Source organism: Stegastes partitus, unplaced genomic scaffold (genome assembly GCF_000690725.1).
Source record: "Stegastes partitus isolate 25-593 unplaced genomic scaffold, Stegastes_partitus-1.0.2 Scaffold143, whole genome shotgun sequence".
Classification (NCBI taxonomy): Eukaryota; Metazoa; Chordata; class Actinopteri; family Pomacentridae; genus Stegastes; species Stegastes partitus.
In genome coordinates this window covers 18,307-36,769 of record NW_007577874.1, presented here as the reverse complement: position 1 = coordinate 36,769, position 18,463 = coordinate 18,307, and the positions used below count along the sequence as shown (strand labels likewise).

General features: G+C 42.6%; 2 protein-coding genes across 2 annotated transcripts; both read left to right on the top strand.

The window, feature by feature from the left end:
- Nucleotides 1–5,577: 5,577 nt before the first annotated feature.
- On the top strand, nucleotides 5,578–12,757 carry eif5a (eukaryotic translation initiation factor 5A). Its single transcript, XM_008279050.1, has 5 exons — nucleotides 5,578–5,646; nucleotides 9,142–9,329; nucleotides 9,817–9,921; nucleotides 11,291–11,422; nucleotides 11,589–12,757. Exons 2-5 carry the CDS (start codon nucleotides 9,162–9,164, stop codon nucleotides 11,652–11,654), a joined length of 471 nt encoding a protein of 156 aa, XP_008277272.1. The 5' UTR covers nucleotides 5,578–5,646; nucleotides 9,142–9,161; the 3' UTR covers nucleotides 11,655–12,757.
- A 3,028-nt stretch (nucleotides 12,758–15,785) lies between these two features.
- Nucleotides 15,786–18,034, top strand: rpl22l1 (ribosomal protein L22-like 1). Its single transcript, XM_008279048.1, has 4 exons — nucleotides 15,786–15,833; nucleotides 17,288–17,410; nucleotides 17,623–17,744; nucleotides 17,855–18,034. Exons 1-4 carry the CDS (start codon nucleotides 15,825–15,827, stop codon nucleotides 17,997–17,999), a joined length of 399 nt encoding a protein of 132 aa, XP_008277270.1. The 5' UTR covers nucleotides 15,786–15,824; the 3' UTR covers nucleotides 18,000–18,034.
- Nucleotides 18,035–18,463: the final 429 nt, after the last annotated feature.

The following is an 18,463-nucleotide window of genomic DNA, read 5'->3' as shown; positions in this document are numbered from 1 at the left end:
GGCGAGACGACGTAGCATTAGCCAGGAACAACACTTGAATCAAACTTTAAGGTGCGACGGGTTTGGAGGACGTTCAGATGTGAGCCGCTGCAGATCCACACCGAGCCTGAAAATCAGTCTGATCGCCGTCAGGCTGAGTTCAGGCTGCAGAAGGTGACAATCGTTAGAGGAAAGTAGAGAAACACAACCTGCAGGACTGCAGTGAACCAAAAACCAACCGGTGTGCACGTCAGACGTAGGAAGGAGCCGGTGTTCACAGCAGATTAAATCAGGTTAACCTGGTTCTGGATTTACCTCCAGCTCACTTTAAAACTTAGCGCTTTACAATCTGTCATTAACGAGGCCCGCTTTGTTGTGCACCGTTTTCAAGAAGCAGATCGCGACTTTATCTGAAACGTGGCGACGGCAAACTTCTAAAGATTTTCGTAGAACTAATCGTGGAAATGATCTAAAGTTTCTAACGTTCCTCTGAGAGACGAGTGTTGGACTCAGATCACGAATCAGACGAGAACCACTGGATCATTTATGTGTACGTTTTAAAAAACGACACAAGTTTCTGTTCTTCAGTTCAAAACCGAAAAAGAAAAAAAAAAATCTAAACAGTCTCCTTTGACATTTTAACCAACGTGGACAAAAACAACCCTGGAAACTGGAAACAGGCTCCGTTTGTGTTTTTTCATGTGAACCAACAATGAAAAAACTAAAATAAAATTAATTACCGTTTTCATTTTTCTGTTTTAAACTAACAATTACAAATAAAAACAGAAAATGGGCTTTTTTTGTTTTTCTGTTTTAAACCAACAATGAAAAGTAACAGAAAAGGGACTCTTTTTTTCATTTTTCATTTTTAAACCTACAACGAGGAAAATACAGAAAATGAGCCGATTTTTTGCTTTTCTATTTTGAACCAAGAACAAAAGAAAGAGGAAAAAAAAAAGCAACAGATAACAGGCAGATTTTTTGTTTTTCTGTTTTAAACCAACAGTGAGTTAAAAACAAAACAGAAAATAGACACATTGTCATGTTTCCCTTTTAAACCAACAATTATATATATATATTTTTTTTTTTTATTATTATTTTACATTTTTTTTAAACAGAAAAATTTGCTCATGTTTTGTTCTACAAATACAAAAAATAGAAAATGGACTCATTTTTAATTTTTCAGTTCTAAACCTACAATTAAGAAAATACAGAAAATTGGCCCATTTTTGTTTTTCTGTTTTAAACCAAATCAAACACACAAATTATACAATCAATCAAAAAAAAACAGCTCATTTTTTTGTTATTTGTTTTAAATGAAGTACATTTTTTTAAAAAACAGGAAATTGACTCATTTTTCATTTTTCTGTTTCCCACATACAATGAAATAAAACAAATAGATTTTTCTCTTTAAAACCAAAAATGTAAAAAAAAACAAAAAACAGAAAACTGACATATTTTTCATTCGTGTGTTTTTATCTGTTTATTTTTTTTAATTACTAAATTTTGGGGGGTTTGGCCATGGCAGGAGAAACAGTTTTTATGTTTTGGGCTTTAAAGCTAAGAACAAAACTCCAATTGATTTTGAATCTGAACTGAATCAGTGATGCTCCGACCTGGACTGACTTTCATCAGCGTGTTGATTCTGAGGCGGTTTTGAATCAAGAACAGAACATAGTTCAGGTATTCGATGGTCCTGACGTCCAGGCCTCGACGCTGCTCGCCGTCGACACTCAACAATCGGTCGCCTGCTCCCGGCCGGACGTTTTCTAGACTGATGTAGCAAAAACTCGAGGACGACTTCTTGGTTCGGCTCGCAGTGTGAACGCTCGACTCTGCTGCTGCTGCTGCCGCTCAAACTGTCGAGAGGAAAACATGAGAACGAAGCAGCCGGAACTTGAACCCACGTGGCGGCCGCGGTGCTTCTTCTGCAGCCGAGGGGAGCTTGTAGATATGGAAGCAGGAGAGCGTAGACTAGAGCGGTCCCTCCTCTCCACGCCGTTCTCTGTGCACCTGTAAATACTCACTTTGATGTTACGGACAGGTGAGGACGCAGAAGAAAAAAAACCAACAACGCTTTTTCTTTTCTGTTTTCTTTCTTTTCTGTTGGGTTTCTCCTCATCGCCGTTGATTCTTTTACCTGCATGTTTGACCCGTCGTCACCTGTTCTGTACATTTGAGGCAATACGCTGGAGGGTCCGCCCAGAACCCCGACGCTTCTTTCTTCTCACAACACTGAGCTGTAAAGTGAAAACGTTCTTCTGTGGAGGTCGTCCACCGGAGAGCCACACATTCACCTTTAACGTTCCTTTAGGCTGACGCACACCGACAGTAGCTCCGCGACCGGCGTCTGAATCATCTTTTACTTGATCTTGTTTTGTGCGGTGGCAGGCGAAGGCGCTTTAAGGCCAGCTGAAGCCTTTGACATGTGCAGGATGATCGACACCCTGTGAATAAAGGTCAGGAGGCAGAACCCATAGAGCAGAAGATATATATAAATATATATATATATACTGTAAGAACTTTCATTACTCTGATGATATCGATCATTTTAGAGAAAGACGAAAAGAAAAAACAAACGACGTCCACTTACTAAAGCTTAGCGGTCTTTCTACAGAATAGAGAACATAGCTATAAGAGTTTCTAAAAAAAAAAGGAAAAAAAACGACAATGTTTTTATCGTGGTATTATTTGTATTTGTATTTCAATTTTTGTACGTATCAAGAACTGTGAACGTGTGCGTGAGTGTGTGTCGGAGTGCGTAGCCGAGCAGGTGTGTGTGCGCGCGGCCGTGCGACGTGCATGTGAGTGTATGTGTTCACCTCGTCTGAATCACTGGAAAAGACAACCTGGAGCCTGGTAACACACATCTGTGATGTTGGCAATTCTACAATAAATGTCCTCTCCTTGTACAGCAGCTCCACCCGCTCCAGCGTCTTTATTCACACCTGATTCACACCAAAACGCTGACTGAAAACTGGCCACAAGGACTGTAAAATAGTCCAAAATATCATTCAAAGTGACTCTAACCTGCCTAAGAAATGACTTTAACCACTGGAAATCCTCCAGAATAGCTCAATATTATAACTATATTATATGTTCTATTGACATCATCCATCCATCCATTATCTATACACCGCTAATCCGCATTAGGGTCGCGGGGGGGCTGGAGTCTATCCCAGCTGACTCAGGGTGAAGGCAGGTTCACCTGGACAGGTAACCAGTCTATCACAGGGCTACACTTAGAGACAGACAACCAAGCACAGTCACATTCACACCTACGGAGGAAGCTGGAGAACCCGGAGAGAACCCACGCTGCACGGGGAGAACATGGAGACTCCACGCAGAAAGATTCCGGTGCCCCCACCGGGACGCCAACCGGCGACCTTCTTGCCGCGAGGCAGCAGTGCTACCAACTGCGCCACCCTGCAGCCCTCTATTAACATTATCCATCCAGAATTTCAAAATGTCCACAAGGACTCAAACCGGTCTAAAATGATTTGAAAATTGTCCAGAAATTGTTCAAAATGGCTCTAAAATAGTCCAACATTCGTTCAAATTTCACAAATTTTATTTAACTTGTCCAGAGTTAGTTAACAGTTGACCAAAAAGTGTTTAAAGTTTGTCTATAAGAAGTCACAATTTGTCCTAAAGACCTCCAAACATTGTACAGAATGATTAAAGTTGTCCATAATTAGTTAAAATTAGTCTGAAATAAGTTCAGAATAGCTACAAACTGTCCAAAATTAGTTTCAAGCATCAAAAGTTCGTCCAGACCTACTTGAAACTTGTTCAAAATGACTTGAAAACTGTTCAGAAGGACCTAAAACGTGTCCAAAGGCAGTTAAAATTAGTTTAGAATGACCTGAAACATTTTGAAACTTTCCACAGTTAGTTTCAAAATGTCTAAAAGGACCTGAAACGTGTCCAAGGTGACTCTACAACTGTTCAACTTGGAATTTATCCAGATGGTTAGATTAGTCCAAAATGGTCCAGAAATGGCCCAAAATGAGTTGAAACTTTGCCAAAATGTGGTTTTAAAATGTTAAAAGGACTCAAACATTGTCCGTTCTGACTTTAAACTGGTCTGAAATAACCAGAAACATGTCAAGAGTTGAATTTACTCAGCATTAGTGTCAAATGTCACAAGAAGTGTCCCAAATGACTTTAGACGTGTCCAGAATGAGCTAAAAATGGACCAACCAGAAAATGTTGACGCTGATTCAGAGCAACTAAACCCACTGATAACGCTTAAATGTGTGTGTTTCTGAGAATGTCATTGGAGGAGGAGGAACTGTTGACTGACAGAAGAAACTGCTGCAAAGGTTTGGAGCAAAGACTCGATCTCCCAGCAGCCCCTGCAGCGGAGCGTTCATCAACTCTGAAGGTAAAGACGGATGTGACGGACGTGGATGTGAACTCAGACGTGTTTGTGGGTCATCAGTGTTTGATTCACGTTCAGCTTCTCAAATACTGCAGGAATGAAACCGACCAGGAAGAACTGTGGAAACAACAACGAACAAACTGGTCTAATGAGTTCCCTGAGGTACCCGACCGAAGGGATCAATAAAGTTCTATCTAGTCTATCTATAAGGACTTGAACAATTCAGAATTGTCCAAAAAAACTCAAATATTGTCCCAGATTAGTTCAACATCGTCCCAAACGACTCGAATGTTGCTTAAAACATATTAAAACTGTCCAAAATCAGATGGAAAATACCAGAAGGACTTAAATATAGTTCGAAATTAGTCATTTAAAAGGATGCTTTAAAAAAATTGTCTAAAATTAATTACAAATTATTCAGACAGATTAAAAATTGACCAAAATGACTTTAAACCTGCAGAATTTGTTAAAAACGTCCAAATGACATGATCGAAAATGACTTTAAAACTGTTGAAAAGAAATCAAAAAGTTATTTATATGATATTAAACGAGTTTTTTTAAATATATGAATTAGGTAATAATGTATTAAAATGAGTTAAAAGTGTCCAATATGAGTACAACTTGTTTAAACTGAGTGAAAATTTGTCCAAATGACTTCAAACCTGTCCAGAATTTGTTAAAAACATCCAAATGACTTTAAAACTGTCAAAAAGGAAACAAAAGGGTATTTGTATTGTCTAAAGTGGGTTTTAAAAATATAAATAAATGAGGTAATAGTGTATGAAAATTAGCTAAAACGTGTCAGAGTGAAAATTTGTCCAAAATGACTCAAAATATGTCAAAACAATAGTCAAAAATGACTTTAAACTTGTCCGGAAAGTTTTTTTTTTTTTAAATGGTTCAAAATTAGTGGATATTTTTTTAATGTCCACAATTACTCTAAACTTGTTCCGATAGTTTATCTTGTCCAAAACTACTCAAATATTGTCCAAAATCAGTTCAACTGTTTTTAAAATGCCAAAAGACGGAAACTAAAGCCTGGACGGACACAGTGTGTGATGTATTTATTAGGTGCCGGGTTGCCATGTCTGTTTCCAACCTGGCATCCCTTGTGGAGTCTGTGTGACCGTCCTGGGTTGCCATGTCTGCCTCGGACCTGGCAACCCTTTCTGCCCCGCTGCCCCCGGAACACAACGCCCCCCTCCCTCCCTCCCTGCTTCCTCTACAGTGCTGCAGTAAAGTTGGCCGCGCCTGCGCACTCTCGGTCCTCTTTTTCTTGGAAGGTAAGTGTGGCATGGCGCGTGTTTCTGCCTCGGGGGGATAAACGGAGGACTTTATCGGTTTTTAAGTGCGCCGATAGCGGATTCAGAGGTACTAAAGTAGCCGTGTGTCGGTTTGACAAGCCGGGGAAGTAGTTGTGTAGTTCCCCGGTGGATGTACTCGGCGGCAGGGCAGGGTGTGGGTGTCCATGTTCGAAGTACCAGGCTCAATCAAAGGGACATGCGGCCTTCGGCGGCGCGGTCGGTGGAAGTCGCTTGTCATCCTCCGCGCTAACGTCGCTGCGCGGTACAAATCGGCTCCGCATTTGTCAGCCGACGGCTCCATGCGGACGATCGGAGCGAAATAACGGTCCGTCCGCCGGCCGCTGTCGACCGAGCGTCAATCTTTTCATTTGGACGGAGCTGAATGGACGGCTAACGGTTAGCCGCCGCTAGCATCGCATTAGCAGTCGCATAACGGTATTTGTGGAGCGGCGGCAGCCTGAGTTGGCCCCTCGGAACCCCCCACGGCACCGTAACACCACTCAAAGTGAGCTGACGAACTGTTTTTACACCGAAACCTCGGCGCTAACTTGAGCTAATGTTAGCCCGCGTCGCGTTATTGCTCAGTTGTTCCGTGATGTGCTGCACTTGTAGACCGGAGGCCGGCTAACGAGTTCCAGCTAATGTGTTGGAAATTAGCCCGTTAATCCGCACCGGGGGCTCGCTCGCCTCGCCGCTTCTTTAACGATTATAATTCGATTTGTGTTGATGTTTGTCAACGGATTAGAGATGTTTGATTTTAAAAAATAATAATAATTTTAAAATAATTTTGAAGCAGCGAGGAGCGGACGCGGTGTGTCGCAGCCGCCCGGCCTCGTGTCGGGTCGGTCCGAGCCTCCACGTTCCGGTGCCGCTGCAGGTTTCTATTTATTATTCAGCCCGCTGTGGTGCCAGAAGGTGGTCGTCTGCCAGAAACTCGCTGCGCTGCTCCGACGCCCAGTTTATTGACCGGTTAAATGTGGGTCAAGCAGCCGTAAACAGCGCGTCCTCATGTGTCTGAGGCTCCACCTGATCTGTGACCTGGATCACGACCGGTCCGGCTGCGCCAACCTGTTGAAGCGGCTTCAGACGACCGAATAGTTCTCTTTAGATCAGCCAGAAGGTGACTGAGCTGCTCGTTACTGGGTATATGTGACCATAAACCCCTGATGTGTCGCTCAGCCCAGGTTACAGGTGCGTTCACGTGTCGGAGCAGCTTTAAAACTTCAACATGTGTTGATGTGACATCAGGTGTCGCTCATCTTCACACCACCATCCTCACTGATCCTGGTAAAACCTCAGGCCGTGTTTCACCAGCTGTGCCTCTGGGATGGGCGTCGTTTACTGCTGCTTTAACCGATACTGCTTATCTGTAGCGGACTTACTGATTGTTTGTTTTAGTTTTAAAGAGAGAAAAACAACAGCAAAATACTGAAGTGTTGATGGGATGATCAGAACTCCACCTGGAGGAGCAGACATCAGCCAACCATCAGTACATTGTGCTGATTCAGATTATGAAGTGAATGCAGGACTTTGTATTATTCCTGTGATGATATGAATAAAAGTACTTCTACTGACGGCAGCGTTCAGTCAAACTGTGACGTTAAAGTCTCTTCATCTGCAGCCCTACAATCCCTGAACCTCGCTGCTCTGAAGTGAGACTACAATTCTGATCCAGACCTGTTTTATGATCACAGCGACGGTTAAACAGTGAGATAAACTTTGCATTTCATTGTATGTACGCGTGCTTTTTACTTGAGAACACGTTCTGCATCAGCTGTAGAGAATTAAATCAGATTCCTGGACGGTCGTCGCCTCTGAACTCACCAGAAATCGGACACATCAGCAGCACAACGACCTTCTTACTTTCTAAAACAGACCCGTTAACATCGAAGCTTGTCGCTCGTATTTGCATCTGTTGCTGAAGTAATTATGCAAATGCAGCGTGCAGAGATCTCTAGGAACTACATGGATTTGATTGTCTCCTACATGCTAAAGACATTTTTTCACGTGGAAAGGACTCATTTCCTCCTTAAATGCAATGATAATCTGATTTATTTGGCATTAAATTCAATCTCTTTGGGGTTAAGGTAAAACTAAACGTGGACGACTTTTCCAATACCCGGATAGCTCATCGGATAATCGCAAAAGAAATGATTTTATGCCTAAAACGCGTCCATAAATCCTGTTAACTACGCGGTCGGTGTAGACTCTGTGGCCCAGGTCAGGGTAAGTGAGATAAGAGGTGAAATATCTAAAAAAGTAGAAGCTGTCCGGATTCATTACGGCCCAGTTTCCAAATATAAACGAGTAGGAGACACGTACTGCAGCACAGCCGAGACTGTAAACGTCTGAGGAGAAGCTTTACTAACTCACCTGAAACGTTAAAGTCAAACCTTTAATATTTGCGTTTTATGGCTGTTTGACCCAAATAAAAGCTGCTGGACACGTTTTTATAAACTCGGTTTTTGGCAGATGATCGAGTTTTGACACAAACTGAATTCTTCAAATCGATCACGAGAACTAAACTTCATCTGAGCGTCTCTAGATTCTAAAACTTTGGGACTCTGTAAAAAGAAGAAAAGTCGGGATCAGAACCGTTAAACGGTTTTAACTAACGAGAATTTATCAGATTTTTAAAAGTAGATTTCTGTTTTTGTGGAGCTACTCGATGCTGAAGTTCACATGAACAAAACTTGACCCCAAAAAAGCGATAAAATGAGGATTTTTGGGTCGATGGAAGTTTTGAAAATGCGTCCGTTGCAAAACCGTTTTCGTTGTTTGTGTCGAGGGTTTAATTGATCGGTTGTTTGTCAGAACCCAGGATGACAAACGTCTTCTGTCCTCAACCCAAAAACAGAATCAGTTTTCCATCGTAGAGGGAGATGAACCCAAAAATAGTAACTTTTAATTAGCTGGAATCAGAGAATTTGACTTTTTTTAAATCAAAAAACTACTCAAATGAATAAAGTAGTCAATTAATAGTTGATAACTAATCGATTAATTACTAGTTGCAGCTCTAAACAGAACAACGTCTTGAGTTTATTTTATGGTCACTAATGTCCATTAAAATGCCAAAAACTAGATCGTATCTGCAGAATTCAATCATGATGATTATTTTTGATCTAAACTGCGACACGAGCCATGATTTCAGTGGGAGTGGACGTTCTCTGTGTGACTTTTCCAACAGAAAAAACATGAAAATAATCAGATTTTTGCTGCTTTAGCACCAAACGAGCCGGTCGTCGTTACATCAGGAGTGTCTGGAGCACGTTTCACTGTTTGTTCAAGTGTCACTTCTGTGATTTGGATTTTGTTCTGCCTTACGTAGCTCAGATATAGTTTATGCTCAGCAGCAGGTTTGTGGTTTTTAGCAAATCCAGATCTAGTGGGACCAGATCTACAGATGTGGTTTTGGTGCAGCTTGTCAAACATCTGGCAGCAGCTCGGTTGATCAGTGCCCGTGTGTCTCTGCAGCGCCCCTGACCCATCGCACCATGGCAGATCCCGATCTTGACTTCCAGACTGGCGAGTCTGGCGCCTCCGCCACCTACCCCATGCAGTGCTCCGCCCTGCGTAAGAACGGCTACGTGGTGCTGAAGGGACGTCCCTGCAAAATCGTGGAGATGTCCACTTCCAAGACCGGCAAGCACGGACATGCCAAGGTAAGAGTGGTCGTCCGATCCGTCCTCTCAGACCGTAAGGTGGCGACGCAGAGTTTTATTCACGGGGCTGCTCAGACCTGATGTCCTCTGGCAGAGATGTGGAGCTCAGGTTTCACAGCCGCCTGAAGAGCTGCTGCAGTCTTATCTGTTTCTTTAAACAACACGCGTACTTTGCCCTCATGTGGGACTTGGTCACAGTAAATGGGGAGAAAATGAAGATAAAGGTCTGTTTCAGAGTCGTCAGCACTTATTTAGTGGTTAAAATCCAGTTATTTTTCTGTTAGAGTCCCGCTGCACCTGCTTCCTGGACATGTCCACAGCTTCACTGACGCTCATCTGTTCAGTCTGTGGATGTGAATAAACCTCCAACACAGTTTGATGAAGCTGACACTCGGTTTTAACAAGTCCTTGGAGCTAAACGTGGTGGATTTGTTTGTATTTCTTGCCATCAGCTGCTTGTGATGACCTCCTGTGTGTTTCCCTGCAGGTTAACCTGGTTGGTATCGATATCTTCACCAACAAGAAGTATGAAGATATGTGCCCCTCCACCCACAACATGGATGTTCCCTCCATCAAGAGGATAGACTATCAGGTACGTAGACGTCTCCTCTGCTGCTGCTGCAGGCCGGACTCGTTCGTAACTCGGTTAGAGGCGACATGTGACCTCCGTCATGTGCCGCTCTTTGTGATCTCGTGTTTAGAAGTCGAGCTGGTTGGAAATGGAAATAGTGACACATGTTTGTTTCCAGTTATTGCCTCAAATAGTGACTCATGGTGGCTGAAAATATTCGTGGATTTGGTTTAGTCATGAGCAGTTCCTCAGAGGGCTGACGTGAAGATCTGTGGAGGTGAAACAAGCTGCTCCGCCGCCGTTAGTGCTCCACCTGACGATAGCTGGATTCATTTCTGTGCTCCAGAAAAGGCCTCATCACATTATCCACAAGTTAAAGATGCTAACTTACCTGAAGTAAACCACATTTTTTATTGTTAAAAATGCCAAATCACACGAGCAGTAGCGTTCTGTTTCCTCTCTGGTCAACTGAGTTTCACTAAAACCAGAAAAAAAACTCAGAACGGCGACACTTTGTTGTTTTTCCCCTTTTTGAGTTACCAGGCGATGAAACAGTCGCTTAGTCGTTAATCACCGCAGCTCAGACCTCCAGCTAATATTTGTGTTTGTATGAAGAGTGACAGAAACATGCAGCTTGAATGTAAATCACAAATAAACGTATTCACAGGTGTAACATCCCGACACAGCGGTCAGGAGATTGTGTGATTGACTTCACAGTGTGACCCCTCCAGAAGATAAATCATCGTATAAAAGAGCTAGAGCAGAATCAAGTCATCGTAACGGCAGCATCAAGTCAGATTTTTGTAGTTTTTGCTTTTAAAAGAACAACTTTAACCTCTTATCTGGTGTTTTCTGGCTGCTGCGTCGGCGCCTGCTGCGTTTTTTCTCACGTCGGGTTCTTGGCCAGGCTCCTTAAATAACCGCCGACGTCACGCCCGGCTCAGACGGTCGGCTTTGATCGACTCGTAGCGCCCGTTTCTGAACGGCTGTACACAAAAGAAGATAAACAGCAAACGAGGGCGAAGACGCAGCACGAGTCTGGAGGTGACTAGTCCATCCGCTCAACAGCAGATAACATGAGGAGGAAACCACCAGCGACACTCTGGGCTTTTCTAAACGGTTTATCTGGTTAACTCGGTGGCGTCGGAGTCCAGATTCATGAGCTTTCCTTTCAGCTCGTGTGTTTTCTTTTCACCTTTCACCAGCTGTGAGGCGTTCCTTCACTAATAGCCTGAGATTTAGGAAACAACCAGCTGATCTCTACCTCAAACATACAGATGAAGGCTTTAAGTCGAGTTGAACTGAGTGTTTGTTTCTCTGTTGTTTTTGGAGCATCACGGTGGTTTAGTCGTGAACGTCGACGTGTGATTTTTTCTGTTTCCTCCTGCAGCTGGTTAACATCAACGAAAACTACATGTCCTTGATGAGCGACAACGGAGACATCAGAGAGGACCTCCGCGTCCCCGAGAACGACATCGGCAAGGAGATCGAGGCAAAGTTCGAGGCGGGCGACGAGTTCATGGTGAGTTGTGCCTCCGCGGCGGCAGGAAGTCGATGAAATTGCACATTTTTTTTTGAGGCTGCAGACGGACGACAGCGTCCTGATTTAGCGCGGCAGAATGCGGAGAGCGCCGGCCGCACGTGTTGAATTTCAGATGATTGACTCGAACACGTTGTGCCGCCCGCAGGTCACCGTGATTTCTGCCATGGGGGAGGAATGTGCCGTCGCCACCAAGGTCTTGGCCAACAAATAGGAGATGGACTTTGCTGCCCAGGCAACAAGCACCACCCACAACCAGTCTCTTGCATTCTCATTGGTTCTGTCACCAAAGCGTCGGCCTTCACAGACAACCTCAAATCATTCTGTTGTGATTTCTCTCATCATTGATCTTTTATTTTATTTTATTTGACCCCCCTTTTGGTTTCTCTTTTCCATTGCTGTTGGGAATGTTCCACCGCGGCTCGCTGCGTGGTTCTCTGCCTGATCACTGAGGTTCTGTTTGGTAACAATCTACTTTATATAAAAACGACTTCAAAAAATAACCGTCGGTTGCTCATTCCTGCTTATTTTTGCCTTCAACGTGTTGGTTTCGCCACTCACATTCCTGAATGTTGAAATAACACCGGGATTCAGCTTTTGTATGATTATTTTTTTATATTCTTTAGATTGAATATAGCAGGTCTAAAGCCTTTTAGAGGGGAGGGTAGGGGGCAGTTTTTGAGTTGTTCAAGCAGCGGGAGGGAGGGTTTATCCCCTGCAGATACTGAATTCTGGTTTAGGTCGTCCCTCTAGCAGCCATACAGCTTTCCAGCATGGCCTTTCCTCTGGTTCCCGAGTGGATTTGGTGCGACGAGGTCCCTTTTATTTCCTCCTAACCGCTGGGATTGGTGGCGGCGGCGGCTAGCACTTAGGAGCACGTGAGGGCCACCCCAGCATGTCGAAGCTCTAAAACCCAAGAAAAGAGAAACTTTTTTTCCCCTCCCCTCTTTTTTTTCTCCCCCCCACTTTCAAGAAGAACAGAAACAACCGTCAGTGATTTTACCCTCGTGATGCCAGTCTCTTGTCTGTAGAAGTTGGAGGGGCGTCGAGGGTCCTCTCGCCCCGCTGGACGCCCCGGCCATCATCCCCCAAAACTAAAGGAGAGTTCTTGTTTCGTTTTTGAGAGAGTGTGTAGCGGTGTGGGGCCTCCGAAATGTGGGAGGCGGTTTGCAGTGAGGTGTGTGTTTCTTTTTCGAGGGACTCGATCGGGTTGGGGAGGGTGGTAGAGTTGCAAACTTTTTTGTTCACTCGAGGCCTTTGTCACCTGACTGGAGATGGCAAAATAAAACGATGAAACAAATGGACAAAAATTGCAAACGATGTCTGGTTTTCTGTCTCTGAACGGCGCCTTTAGGATGTAGGACGTCCAGAGGTTGTCTAACAACTACAGACGGGTTTAAAGCAGGATGACGGTGAATTATTACCACCGCTTGTTTGCAAACTTCATGAAATACTTCAATAATTTGGAAGAAAAAACATTCTAAAGTGGTCGTTAATCAAATCTGCAGAAAGTGTCTTCAGACTTTTACAAGCTACAAATAAAAAGGAAGCATTTCAGATCAGGAAAGTTTATTTCTCCCCTTTAAAATTACCGTCTGTCAAGGATACGGGCGACTGCTGAAGCCTTTTCTTCTTTTTACTCAACACGAGGTCTCCTTTCTGCATTTCTGCTCATTTTCCAGGTTTTGTTTTTGCAGGTTAACTTTAATTCCAGTGGCTGAAAACACTCTTATCCACAGCAGCAATACACGAAAATAAGCCTCCGTGTTTAGAACTCGTACATCCGTCCCAGAAAACACTTTTTATTCTGTGTTCTTGGACACAATCCCTCCAACGAGCAGGTTTTCTTCTTCTCTTCAGCAGGTGTCGTTGAAGGTCTGAACATGAGCAAAAACACGTCAGAGCTCTGAAATAAAACACGTTTATTGATGTAACAAGGTGTTAAAAGTGAAACTTCCTGCGTTACGTTGTTGAGTTTGGTGTTTAAATGTATTTACAACACAAATTAGTGCAAAAAAAATCTATGAAAACGCAGCAAATTCAGTGTTTCGGTTCGACTTTCTCACTTAAAAGCTGATAAAAAAAACAAGAGCTCCCAACGAGGGAAACGAGCACGAGGAGGAAACCATTCGATAGAACTAAACATGAAGAAATCTGCTTTTGTCGTCACTCAGCCCTCGTAAATGACATCTGAAGACCTGTGGTGCTCGTTTAATGTGGTTTAAGAAGCTGCTCGAGCTTCGTTGGGATGCGATCACATTTCCACCTGTCGCACAGTTTTAGTGTTTAACTGAGACAAAGGGGATTTTAAACGGTTTCATCCGTCTGGAAGCAACTTTTGGCTCAGAGCCGGTTCACAGAGCGACTGTTGGATCTAAATTAAAACAGCTGAGACACAAAGTTTAGTTTTATAATGAAGAGAAGAACTGACAGAGCAGCAAAGAGCAAATAATGATCATAGAAATGAGGCTGAAATGTGCTCGTGGGCTGTGTTTTAGCTGCACTGTAGATAATAACTAGAATACGTGAAAGAAGACGAGTTCTGGTCTGAAAGCAGCAGATCAGTGATTGTAAGCTGCAGCTTGTGACTCTCCAGATGATGCGAAGGGATGAAAACGTCACTGAAAAGAGAGAATAAAGTAAATAAAGTGTGCTCGGAGCCTCAGATTGTTCAGAAATTAAACTTCTGTGACATTCGTTGGTACTTGAGCTCATCTGATGATGTTAGAAATAATTTCAGTTTATTTTATGCAGCAGCAAAAGCACGACTTAAAACATGATTACATCCAAATATATCTGTTTAGATTTCAAATTAATCACATGAGGCCTGAGTTTTGTGCTTTGTTTTACATGAATGATGCAAAAAGGATCAAATAGCTGCATGAGAATCCAGCAAAACGCAGAAAAAGAAGTTTATGATGCTCCACAATATTAAAATTAAACCTACGACCCTGATTAGTCTATAATTGTTATTATTGTTAATAATAATAATAATAATAATAATAATAATAATTAGTAGTAGTAGTATTTGTATTTTTCATGTATTATATTATATTTTTTTAATATTTTCCAAGATAATTCTAAATAACACTTTATTTTTAAAATAATATAATTGCAAAAAAAAAAGATGATTATAGGAATTTGAAAAAAAAAACAAAAACTTATTATTTAATATTTAAATAATTTGAATTATAATTCAGTAGAAAAATGAGACTGGTGCAATGAAATGTCTAAATATTGAGAGTCTTTTGCCAGGTGTTGCTCAGAAAAGCGAAATGAAAAAGTAGAAAAATATGGTGGAATGTTGAAAATCAAATATGTCAGAAATAAGGTATAAATAAAGTAAAAATAAGACTAATAGAAAAAGTAAGAAGCGATACTGAGGTAATATTACCCATGATAATTCATTGCACATTGCACTGACTTGTTGCATATGACAGTGAAAAATAAAGCACATTTAATTCAGATATTGCACACAAAATATTCCTGCACCTAAACATTGAAATAAAACATGGATTTGTTGCACATGAGAGTGACGCTAATTTTGCACAAACTGTTGAGAAATTACAAATTACTCGACTAACTTCATGTTAAGACTCTGCAGCTTGACCATTTGTGGATATTAGTCAGATAAATATACATGGAAATGAAAATATACATGAAAACCCAACAAATCGGAGCATTTCCTGGATCCTCTCTGAGCAACTTCTCTTTCTAATATTATTATTCTGTGTGTTGTGTATATATTTATGTGGGTAAAACGTAATGAAAGCAGACAGATTGGTGTCTGAGGTGACTCAGAGGCTCCGGTCTTGTCGAGCTGGAGCGTCTTTTGTTGGGTTTCAGTGTTAGAAGTCATGGCAGCAGCAGCAGCAGCAGCGGGAACGCCCAGCCTCAAAGCCTCAAAGCCTCAAAGCCTCAAACTGAACATGAATCACTGGCCCCCTGCATACCTGCTCGCTGAGCCACGCTGCCAACCACGAAGCCCGGCCGTGGCTCCTCTGACTCATCCACAGGCCTTTTATTTCCTCTTTGTGCAGCCGAGGCCGCAGGCTGTCAATGGTTGACCAGGCTCAGCAGGTTTATTATCAGGGTGTGCTTGGGCTGCAGGTGACCTTTGGACAATGAAGGCTTGAACCACAGCTCTGACCTGCTTTGTTCTCCGTTAATCAATCAAGTTGATCACATGAAATAAAGAGATTTAATTCCAAATGAGATGTTAAATGGGGCTCCAGCTGCTCACAGGCCTCTAAATTTGAGCCTTTTTCCTCATCCATGTGTTTATTTGTGCTTTGACCATATTTGGTCAGGGCGTTCCGGGCGGTGCGTCCTACGTCACCGCTGCGTCTCCTCGGCGTCGCTCTTTCCCGTCCGAGCTCTCAACATGGCGCCGGTAAGTTCGCTTGCTCCTCCTCGATTGACTCCATTTAACGTTTTTCCCTTTGTCGTTTTCACTTTTTCTGGCCACCTTTTAATAAACAGCACAGGGCAGCACTAACACAGCTTAGCGGTGCGAACACTGAGCGCTTTTATGAGGATGAAATCCGAGAAGCTCGCCCAGTTAGCATTAGCTCGTAGTAGCCTGCTCACACGTGTTCATTCATTCCTCCGACCGGACTCCATAGAGATGAAGTGTACTTTATCACGTATTAGTAGTTTTACTGCACTTGACTGCAGTTAGTTTCTGTTTATTGTCAATTTCCATATACTTTAGAGGCAATTTGTCAGTTCGGCATAACATACAGGAACTTGTCAGACGAATATCACCTAATAATTAACACATTAGTAGGAGACTATGCTAATATTAGCTAGCTTATCTGCTAGCTAATATCTTATGATGGTTTTCCTGCACGTGACTTTAGTTATTTTCTATGTATTGCAAAGTTTCATGTACTTTGGGGTCTGTTGGTCAGTTCGGCCAAACTTACAGGAACGTGTCTGTTTAATGTCCCCCAATAATTAGGTTGTAAGGTGATTATGCTCGCATCATTTAGCTAATCTATCATTATGTTGCTATTAATGTCAAATGATGGTTTTCCCCCACTTGACTGTAGTTGTTTTATGCTTATTGTCAATCTAAACGTAGTTCAGGGTTCATTAATCAATTCGGCATAACTTAAATGAGCTCCCAGTATTGACAGTTTACTCATGATTAGCAGATGATGCTAATATTAGCTAGTTTTTTCCAGGGTTTACTGTGTCGCTGCTACATAAATGCAGGACTTTCACTCAGAAAAGAGTATTTCTGCACTGGTTTTGGTACTTTAACTGAAGTACAAGATGTGAGTGCTTCCATCTGTGTGTCACTGTTGATTAAATTCACTTAAAATAAAATGACATACATGTTTTTTTTTTTAAATTGATATGAAGTCACACTTTCGCCTGTCAGCCAGTTCAAACTCAAGTGCTTGTTCAGTTTGACATGTTTACTAATGGAGAAGGTCATTTTAAATGAGTTTTCTGTCACTCAACACTCTTTCTAGGGCTCAGTAGGGATGTTCGTGCACCACTATCAGTCACTAAAGTAGCTGTAGAATAAATTAATTCCAAATTAATCTGCTTGGACACGAGGTTTGGTTTTGTAATGAGAAAATGATCAACAGACAAACTGATAGAATAACAAGTGAGTTTATAGAAGCGTTTACCACACGTTAAAATGTGGTTAGTAAGAAATAAGAAGCCGCACCACCTGTTGTTGCCTCTAAAAATACAAAATTGAGCAGTAAAAGTAAAAATAGAGACTTTAAATCTGAAGAAATTGTGTTGCTTGAATGTTACACACACACACACACACACACACACACACACACACAGGTCTTTGATCCGTTTTGCTCATTTCCATCACAGTTGAAACAGATGAAGCAGAAGAGGCCAGCTGTTGGCAAGAAGTCCAGAAAGGGAGCTGCCTGGAAGTTCACCCTGGACCTGACCCACCCAGTGGAGGACGGCATCCTGGACTCTGCCAACTTTGTAAGTCTTTCTGCACTTGTTAGGTGTTTTAGACAGGACTCCTGTTGGAGCTCTCGTCCGTTTTGTCTTTCTCATCATGAATTGTCTAATTAAAGAGTTACTGTAGAGATCTTGCCAGCAGCTGACCGTGGGTCTGGACTAGGGCCACCTTCCCTAGCTCCCAGTATACTAGGGTTCTCTTCCCTAGTGCGTCACTGTGCTGTGTCCAATAGGAAACCTTCCTCAAAGAGAGGATCAAGGTGAACGGAAAGACGGGGAATCTGGGCAACATCGTGCAGGTCGGCCGCATGAAGAACAAGATCAACGTCACGTCTGAGAAGCAGTTCTCCAAAAGGTGGGACCAGATGTTTGACTGAACTGATCTACCTTGAAAAACTGAGGAAACAGTAAAAGTACTGCATGTGCAGAAAGAGTAACAGGCTCCTGTTTGTCATGTTCCACCAGGTATCTGAAGTACCTGACAAAGAAGTACCTGAAGAAGAACAACCTGCGTGACTGGCTGAGGGTGGTGGCGTCCGACAAGGAGACGTACGAGCTGCGTTACTTCCAGATCAGTCAGGACGACGACGAGTCGGAGGCCGACGAGTAAACGGCCGCAAAACGACAATAAACGTGGAAAATGAACTTTTCTGTCTCGTGTTTTTTGTTGTTGTGGTGTTCTTGAAAAACTTGTAACAGGTGTGCTGACTCCTGCCGGGTTTCCTCTATCGTTGGTGAGCTGGTTCATGTTTTGGTCCACAAGTCGTTTATTATAACGAAGTGTCACAACATGAACGCAGTGGAAATAAAAAAACAGAACAACATCAATAGAGAGGTTATATAGACCTTCTGAGAAAACTACTGTTTCTCCAGCTGCTGTTCACTGGATATTTCATCCTGCGTCTGTTTACACTGTTCTCACTTTATTAGGTACGTCTGAGTGAATGTGGTGCTGCAGCGCTGCAGTGAGTCCTTCCTGTAAAGAACTATACAGTGTTACATGAAGGGTACATTTACTGCAGCGCTGTTGGATTAGACCGCCTTGGATCTACCTAATAAATGTGTAGCTGTTGG

Excerpts from the sequence above, each read along its gene's own strand:
- eif5a (XM_008279050.1), top strand. The coding sequence starts at position 9,162 with ATGGCAGATCCCGATCTTGACTTCCAGACTGGCGAGTCTGGCGCCTCC. Across the intron at positions 9,922-11,290 it reads TCAAGAGGATAGACTATCAG|CTGGTTAACATCAACGAAAA; the intron begins GTACGTAGACGT and ends TTCCTCCTGCAG. Across the intron at positions 11,423-11,588 it reads AGGCGGGCGACGAGTTCATG|GTCACCGTGATTTCTGCCAT; the intron begins GTGAGTTGTGCC and ends TGCCGCCCGCAG.
- rpl22l1 (XM_008279048.1), top strand. Across the intron at positions 17,411-17,622 it reads TCCTGGACTCTGCCAACTTT|GAAACCTTCCTCAAAGAGAG; the intron begins GTAAGTCTTTCT and ends TGTGTCCAATAG. Across the intron at positions 17,745-17,854 it reads GAGAAGCAGTTCTCCAAAAG|GTATCTGAAGTACCTGACAA; the intron begins GTGGGACCAGAT and ends ATGTTCCACCAG.